Below are 9,153 nucleotides of genomic sequence, written 5' to 3'. Positions count from 1 at the left end.
GTGACGGTGGTCTAGATGGCGTACCATCGATACGATAACAACCTCACATTTGCGTTGTTGGATGATGAGTGTCGTAGGGCGCAATGTGCTTTCATGCGTGAAACAAATCATACACGCGCTACCAGAAGAGCCCCCTTCTGTGCGTGCCTACGAAATCCGTGAATACAGCCAACCATGCATCACACAACAATTCATCCTCCATGGTCAAGTACCCCGCCATCCTTCATACTCTACAAAAACGACATGACGTTTGAAAATTGGCACAATGGTATTTTACCGAACACCTGCCGGGCGTGGTGTTCGCCATGGACGGGGGAGAAGTGTATCTGGCCACGGACGGACCCTGGGTGGACGACACCATCATAAAAGGCAAGCGGGCGTGTCGATGCCAGTTGCGGAGGCCCGGCAATGCTTGTGTGGCGGCTAGAGACGTACAACGGTGGCATCGTCAGAGGAGGGAGAAGGGGCAGATCAGAAGAAAATAGGCCCGGAGAAGGGATTTAGTGGGTCAGGGTGTAGGACTCCTACATGGCTGCACACCCTCCTACATGGCTGCTGTTCAAACTCGCACAAAGCACCCCCCCCAGCTTTGCTTTCAATTTGCGAGAAAAAAAGTGACCACTCTGCAGCGGACGATGGGAGAACGGTCCGCACGTATGCAAATGGTTCGAGGGTCAGCGTTGCTTAGGCAATAAAATTTAGTCTAAAGGTACAGTGAAATAAAACTGGCGACCCTTTTGAAAGATAGAAAATACATGCTTTATTGCTATTTGCAGTGTACACAACTACTTACTACACATCAATTTGGAAACACCACAACAGCAGCCTCACAACTGTTCGAATATAATAACATCCTCCCAAACCGCCGAGACCAAAAACAGGAGAAAAGAATGGACTCCAAAATTCTCTTCATGAATTCATGAGGCCTTAAATGTACACAAGTTGATCGAGACGCACCAAAAATGGTGAGCTGGTATCAGTACAAAGCTGCACTTGCTCTCTCCGATACGCCTTCAAATTGCACGCAGAAAACACGTAGAAAAAGCATCTGATTCCCCCTAGTATCAGCGCCTCCTCCATCTCTACAGGCTGGAAGCAGGCCGCGTCGTCAGATCTGCTTGAGCTTCTCCCCGAATGCCCACCGATCAAATAAAATGTAAGAGGCATGCATGGATGTGCTGACCATCGACAGGCCAACTATGTGTCATCATTCTGTAAGCAACAGATTCCCAATGACAGATCTCACCCATCAGCGGTGGTGATGCCATTATCTTGTTATGTGCATTTTCGTTTGTTGATGTATAAGAGGACGTATGGACTCGAGGCCTTCATTCACACTACTTTGACTATGAATCATATCGGGCCCCAGATGTGAAAGATGAGAAGAACCCAGCTGCTGGTCCAGGAAGAATGTCGCTCAGCCCTACCTGGCCATCAGAGAGCATGGAACCCCATCTAGATGTGTTCTCCCCAAATTTGCTCCCAACCTGATATAAAAACATTGTATGGATATGTTTAGCTGGGCATTGCTGCTTTTCAATTAGACAGAAATTCCATATCTAAAACCTAGTCGACAGCCTTGATGAAGGGAGAACAAAACATTTTAATTTAATAACCAGTATACAAACTGAACACAGCATCCTTCCAGTTCTGCCTACCAAACTGGACCTAACGAAATTCAACCATATAGAAAAGACAAGGTTGACTTGATACAAATAGTATGTGCTAGTGACACTCAATACATGAATCCATATGATGTCCATAATTCTCTTTACGTGCTTAACTGAATTAACTTTGACATATAGGGCTACATTTATGAGAACCTACACCATGCATTATCACCATTGGCTAGTTTCACTACAACTTTTAAATTTAAGAGCCAACAAAAAAGGGTGAAAAAACATATGGCTGGTTACTTTACCTGCGTAACAAAGGACTTGAGCAATGGAGCTGCACTTCCAAGACTTGCATTATTATCATATTCTGATATGGTAGATCTTTCCCCATTTGAATATGATGATTTCCAAGGGTTCCTAGATGTTGAATCATCAGATGGCGACTGTAGTGATGACTTGGGTGTTCTTGATGCTAGAGCTGGGGCACTGCAAGCGGAAAAGGTGAATAGGGAAGCAGTTAGTCTAAAAACTAGCATATTTGTTCATTACAGCCAAATCACACAACGAAAAATAAGAAACACCCACCAGAGGCCCAAAATAACAATCAGAAAAATATAGTAACAACTATCCATTAGGCCATCCTACAGGCAGAAGCCAGACTGAAAACATATCTTTGACAATTGACCATGAGTGTTTTGTCAATTTTATAGCTGACCCTGCGTAATAAGCTAGAGGATAGTATCCACTTAATTAATAAGAAAACAATGACTTAAAACCTGTCATGTGACCACAAGGTATATAATTAATTTCATCCAGATGTTATGACTAATGACTGCAACATTGGTACGTCAGACAAGTATATGCCATACAGATGTCTGTTATTGACATTTTAGCAAACTAGTTTATGCAAATTGGCACCAAAGAGCGGTTTGTACTCGTTGGTGCACAATACGGAAAACCCCATGTGACACCATTCACAACAACTCAACTGTATGCAGTATGACAGTACGCACCCCAGGATGTAGGCATTCAACTTCTATTGTTTATATTAATTATCACTACTATTAATAATATCATCTCATAAAAAATTTGAAGGATAACACAATGATGTGTCGGAAATTAACAAACTAAGATATTATAAAAGATGCACCATGCTCTCTCTAAAAACTGGACCATGGAACTAACAATTGTACGTTTACAGGTTAGACAGAACAATTGTTTACCTGATTGGTAGGTACTTGAATCTTGGAACCTGGGAGCACCTCATAATATTTGAATCTGTATTTGTTTTTGTTGGTAACTTTTGTGCCGCACCAGTATACATGTGATTCAGTTGAACCAAGAAACCAAAAAGAACAACGCAGCGCTTGTAAGATTGCTTCTCATTCTCCCATAAGTAAGATTCATACCTGTTACAAGGGAGAGACATGTTTCATTTTTTTAGTACATCGATCATATACATGTACAGCAATTTCAAACAGAAAAATTACTTACGTAGCCCAATCTATTGGATCCAATCTCTGCGAGAATTTATTGATCAGCTTGTTTATAGGAACTATGGTAGCTGAATCTGCCTGGAATTGTGATTGTTTTCTCCTGAAGGTAGTCTTAGCATTGTCCTGTTTTATCTTTGTTTCAGAAGGATTGGCCGAAGAGTTTTTGCCTCCGGATAGGATATCACCAATGAAACGAAGATCTAGCAGTATTTGCAGAACTCCTTTTTCTGAAACCTGCGAGTTACTTGATTCGATAGATGCCAAAAAGTTTTCGTAGATACTGATAACCTACATGAGTTTAACCAGATGTTAGGTCCAATGATTACATTTCTCGAAATAAAAGGGCCCAATGATTACATTGGCTTTAAGTCCTATAGCACACTTTTCGTATTCAAACTTCAACAACACAGCTAGAGATGGAAAAGGTGATAATTGACACAAATATTTGGATAAACAATCAGGTTTCGACTTGGTCACCAGTCCTTATCGTTGAAATATTGACGTGAGTCGGATGATGTATGCAGGCAAAATAAGTTCACAAGTCACGATATCAAATAATCAACATTGTATTTGTTTAGTGCTCAGGGTCATCCAGATACACAAGCGTCTAGAGTGGAGACATAGTGACCAACCAAATCACAGCTTGATCACAAGGGAATCAGCTGAAACTATGAACTTTAATCAAGTTATTATCCAAATTTGACATAGTATATATCCCTATGAATGTCATTATGGTGTGACAAACATTTATGTGAACTCCAAGATATATGCCTATAGGCTATAGCTATTAGTACTGCCTATTTTCATTAATGCTGTTGAGTAGGTAATGAACTTTAGAGTTATATCATTGCACCAAAGCGTTGTTATTGCAGGGGTTTTGCAGAAGGAGGCTTTATATCAGTACATTGTTGAACAAATGCTACCCTGGAACATTACACTAAATGACTGACCTGTGTGTTATGCATTGGTCGCATTACTTCCTCAAAACTATTTCCCTCTTGTTATAAGACTTTTGAGGAGGCAGACACAAAACATGATGGAAAATTGACAAAGAAGAATGGTGCAATCTAGTTCTTAGACATCCCTCATTACTGAAGAACATAACACCCCAATATCTCAAGTAAGATACGCTAATGTATTTGTTGATAATTAACTATTTACTTTTGATCAGCTTATTGTGCTCAAGTTGATTGAAATCTGAGGGGTTCAGAATTAATAATAGTATCAAGTATCCTTGAATTATATTGCCAAAATACATATACATTATCTCATAGAGCCAAGTCTTTAGTAATACTGTCACGCAATAAAGAAGCATGCTATTATTCAGCTATAAAGTGAAAACCAGCAAACAGAAAATGCAACATTGATTAGTTAAACAATAGTTTTGTCATGCTTAGCTTCTGGGCCAAGAACACAACTAGGGAAGGTAGTTACAGAATTCAACAATAAGCGCTAACAAACACAATAAGTAACTGTTTTTTATGCAGATGCATGGTAAAACAGCTTAGGTACAAATGCCGCAAATAATTCTTTGGTTCTTGGCTTGAAAAATCTTTGGTTCTTGGCTTGAAATAATGAAGTATCAGAACAATAATGAAGTGTTATGCATCTTGACAAATTGTTACCATATAACATACCTTCTGTAGTAAATCCCAGGCAAATTTATGCAATATAATTCTGTCCAGGATGTGCCCTCCAATTTTATGAATCTCCAGACATGCTTGGTAAAGAAAGGATATAATGTACAGTGAAGGCATTGATGGAAGAGCTATTTGCATCTCCAAGGGACCATCGGTAGGTTCCTCTTGTTTGATGACTGTAACTTCCCATCCCTGACAAGGAAACCATACAGTGTAATTAAAACGACCAGCACTACATATCTATGTGAATACATAAACAAGATAAGATGTCCCCTTTTTACAATAAAATAGATGGAGCAACAGAGTGATGCTGAAATCTTTAAAAAGGATGTAACCCCTGAATATATACAAACCCACTCCAAAGTACAACTATGGCCAAAACAATTATTTAGCGTCTAGAAAAGGTGTGCCTTTACGTATCAACCTATCAAACATCCTATGAGATACTACTCTAAAAGTGTGGTTCTACCGACAGGCAAATTCCTCTTGTTCGATAAATTCTGCAATATATCACTTAATCAGAGAGAATGCCCTGCCTCAGTCATGTCCAGTAGGTTTACAATTGTTATTGTTATGTGTCACTAATGTTGCTCTAGATATATATATCTTCATACCTCGCTAAAGTTTCCCCTAATAAAAATATGAATAGCATGAAATGACGTGACTAGTTAGTAGATACGGCAGTGTGATATATACTAAGAATGATCAAATGATTCAAACAACAAATAAAAAATGAGCGACACTGAGGGTGTACCCTTAAAGGAGTTGATGAGGATAATGAATCATCTCTATTTAGAGCATATGAAAGAAGGTCTGATAATTCGGCAGACACCCATGTTATCCACAAAATGTGAGCCGTAATGCACAGTGCCTTTAGGGTCTTATTGAGTTCATCAAGTCTGGGATTGGAGCTATCATCAGCACCAAACAAGGAAGCAGCAGCAGCAGCAATAGATTGTCTTCTGGGGCTTTCAGAAAATTGCCTTCCAGGACTCCTAGGGCTGTCAAATTGTCTTCTGGGGGTAAAAGGTGATGACGACTCAAAAGATGCTCTTGAATGTCTTGGCGTGGGCGATGATAACCTGGCAAATGCTGCACCACCAGAATCCTTTACCCACTGCCTTGGGGAGCTTAGTATCAGGGGTACATGACTTGAATGATATCTCAATGCAAACAAGAGGCGGCCAATGAAGAGAGACCGCTCCACAATAACAGATGCAGCAGGCACGTTGTCATCCCCCTTTTTCGTTCCCAATGCATCAGAAAGGTTTCCAAGTTCGGCTTCTAATTTGTTCAGTACTCCCAAGATGGTCTTATAGCATTTCTCCTGGATGTATGGCACCAACTCCTTCAATCTCTGAACTGAATTGTGTGACTCAACAAAGCTTAAAAGGTCCTCAAGAATACTCTTGCATTTGCCGTCAATTGCATTCTTGATGCGACTAACTTCCGGCCCGAAATACGAGGCTAGGCAGCTGTGGAAGTCGTTCTCGTCAGCAATTGGTTTCAAATGTGCCAAAATTCCACCTTTCTTGATCTTAGATTCTGAGAACCATACGCTGCCCCCAGTCGAAGCTTTTTGCACATGCACCAGGAAATCAGCAGCATCCTTAGGACTAGCATTCGCACCAATAGCCTGAATCGATTCCATCACATTAACACTACCAACCAAGCTATCAAACTCTGAATGCACAATGTCCTTCATCCGTTGCACAAATGCTTCCTCCATCCAGTCCTCAAAAATATCCTTCCCTTCTTTCAGGATTAACCCACGGATTTGATCCCATGGGGATTCAATCTCTGATCCAAACACACTCTTCAGCCACTGCTCCAAACTCCCTTCCAGTCCTGCTCTGTCATCTAGTTTCTCACGAATGAGCCTTTGCGCCGAGCCAAGTCCCTCCCCACTCCCGATGGCATCAACTAGCCTTTGCGACCCAGCAATCACACCAAACATCTCATCACAACATCCCTTAAGCCAATCTGTACAGGTTCGTGCCACGGTATCCGGCTCAAGTAGCACCATTGTAGCCTCAAGCTGATCCCAGTGTTCTCTCCACAACCGTGCCTCCTCATCGGGGTCTGGAATGCCACCAAACAGCTGTGCAGGGGGCGGCGACTCGAGCACTGTCTTGTAGAACATCGGCAAGTCAGTGAGCGCAGGCACAAATAGCTGCCCGACGTGGCCTAGAGTGACCCGAACGATCCCAGCAACATCGCAGAGCACGGAGGTGTAGGAGGACGGATCTGAGGCTAGTACGGTCAGAGCTTGGGAGATCCAGGCGCGGCGAGAGGAGAGGAGGAGGAGGAGCGCCTGGGACGGGGTGAGCGACGGCGCGTCGATCGCGGCTGCAGCCGCGAGTGCGTCGGCGTGGGCCGAGACAGGGAGGCGGCGGTCGGCCAGGCGTTCGCGGGCGCGCTGCGCGATCTGGGGCCGGAACGCCTCCACTAGCTGCGCCTGGTGCGCGAGCAGCGGGAACCGCGCTGCCGCGGCGGCGTCGCGGGAGAGCAGGCGGTGCACGACCTGCGCCCGCATGTACCGCCCCGCGGCCTCCAGGAGCAACCCCTCGTCGAGCCGGCCCCAGATGTGCTCGGGCGTGTCGACGAGGTACTTGGCGCGGGCCGCCGCGGCGTAGAGCCGCGCGCGGCCCCCGGAAGAGGAGGACGAGGCGGCGCTGGCGCTGGCGCTGGGGGCCTCGGCGGGCGGGGAGAGCGACGAGAGGGAGTCGGAGACGCGGGAGAGGTTCTCCGAAATGGCGTCCGAGGACTGCTTGATGAGCAGGATGGAGTCGGCGGAGTCGAGGAGGTCGCGGTAGCTGCGGCCGACGAGCTGCCGGAGCTCCTCCTCCTTGGCGGAGATCTCGCGGCGGGTGGCGGCCTCCACCTCGCGGATCTCGGCGACGCGCTTGGTGCGGAAAAGCTCCTCGGCGTCGGCCACGCCGCCGCCGGAGGCGGCCGCGGCGGGCATCGTGGCCGCGCTTGGCTTCGGGCGCGCGGCGAGATCCAGGAGGGGATCGGGATTCCGGGGGCGGGGCTGGGAGGGAGATTGCTTACCAGAAGATGCACGTTCGTTTCAGTTAGCAGTGGGCTTTGGGAGGGTGCAGGTGGACCCATGCCGCGCGTTAGGGCCGTGGGACCGTCATGTAAGCGAGGTAACAACTGAGTTTTTTTTTTGAGAAACAGGTAACAACTGGGTTTTTTTAGCATAATCTGTATCCTTTATTAAGCATGAACAGTCATTGGAATACAGATAATATCGGGCATAGATGAAAGCCACACATGGCGTCCGGGAGGGAGGGATGCGGCAGCCTTAGCTAAAGCATGAGCCTCTCCATTATGTTTTCTACTTTCATGGATAAACTCTACTACCCTGAAAGCTCTTCTCTGATACTTGATATCTTGTAGAATTGGGAAAAACTTGCATGCGAAGTCATCCTTGATCCTTGTCACCACTTCTAGGCAAATTGTGGCCACACATATGGACTGGACTTGTAAGTCTGTAGCAAGCGCTAGCGCCTCGCTACACGCTTGTGCTTCGAGTATCACCGGGTCCAAGAGGCCTTCGACTATGATCGCTGAAGCCCCAAGGTAGTTCCCTTTCTGTTTCGACACACTGCCGCGGAAGCGCCCTTGTCGCCAATCTTGGAGAAGCCTCCGTCAGCATTGATCTTGGTATCGTGCAGTTCTGGCGGTAGCCATGCAGACCGCATCGGCTGTCCTGCACCCGTAGTTACATGCGTGTCCCTGGGCATTGCATGCATGCCCCTAGATATTGCATGCAAGTCCTTCGATTGCGCATGCAGGTCCTTCGTGCGCGCCCCCCTCTCTGGGATTTGATCAAGCTCCGCCATGAATTTGGTAATGAAAACATGGGTACCGAGGGGGCTCTGGAACTGCTCGTCATGGATAGCTCGGCGTCTCGCCCACCAGATTGCCCACATCGTGACAAGCACCCGCGCCAGGTCCGCCGTGGGAAGGGTATCCACTAGCCAAAACATCCATAGCTTAGCATCGTCCGTCCGGTTAGAAATGATTGTTTCAGTGATTTCTTCATTAGCGAGAGCCCAAACACACTTAGCCATATGGCAGTCAAAAAGAGCGTGACGCCACGTATCCACCGCCGCGCGACAAATAGAGCATTCAGCGGAGTCAGCCATGCTTCTGTGTTGTCGAAAAGCCCCCGTGGGTATAGAGGTTTTGGCAAGTCTCCACGCAAAAGACACGTACTTTTGAGGGAACCGCTGCGCCCCAAAGTCTGGCCCATGAGCGACTATCAGCTATGACGTTGGAGTGACCGTCATTATGCTCCAGCCAATCTGTACGTTGTTGTTTTGTCGCTGCCAGCAAATTGTACGCTGAACTCACAGTGAAGATCCCTCCCCTCTCGTAGTGCCACGACCA

General features: G+C 45.8%; 1 protein-coding gene across 1 annotated transcript; it reads right to left on the bottom strand.

The window, feature by feature from the left end:
* Window positions 1-715: 715 nt before the first annotated feature.
* Window positions 716-7,805, bottom strand: LOC123062232 (conserved oligomeric Golgi complex subunit 1). Its single transcript, XM_044485661.1, has 6 exons — window positions 5,507-7,805; window positions 4,750-4,944; window positions 3,111-3,400; window positions 2,840-3,025; window positions 1,922-2,102; window positions 716-1,487 (listed from the first exon to the last, which is right to left on the bottom strand). Exons 1-6 carry the CDS (start codon window positions 7,718-7,720, stop codon window positions 1,347-1,349), a joined length of 3,207 nt encoding a protein of 1,068 aa, XP_044341596.1. The 5' UTR covers window positions 7,721-7,805; the 3' UTR covers window positions 716-1,346.
* Window positions 7,806-9,153: the final 1,348 nt, after the last annotated feature.

This window comes from Triticum aestivum, chromosome 3A, assembly GCF_018294505.1.
Source record: "Triticum aestivum cultivar Chinese Spring chromosome 3A, IWGSC CS RefSeq v2.1, whole genome shotgun sequence".
Lineage (NCBI taxonomy): Eukaryota > Viridiplantae > Streptophyta > Magnoliopsida > Poales > Poaceae > Triticum > Triticum aestivum.
Note: the sequence above shows the minus strand (reverse complement) of the source record. Positions and strands in the feature narration are given on the sequence as shown.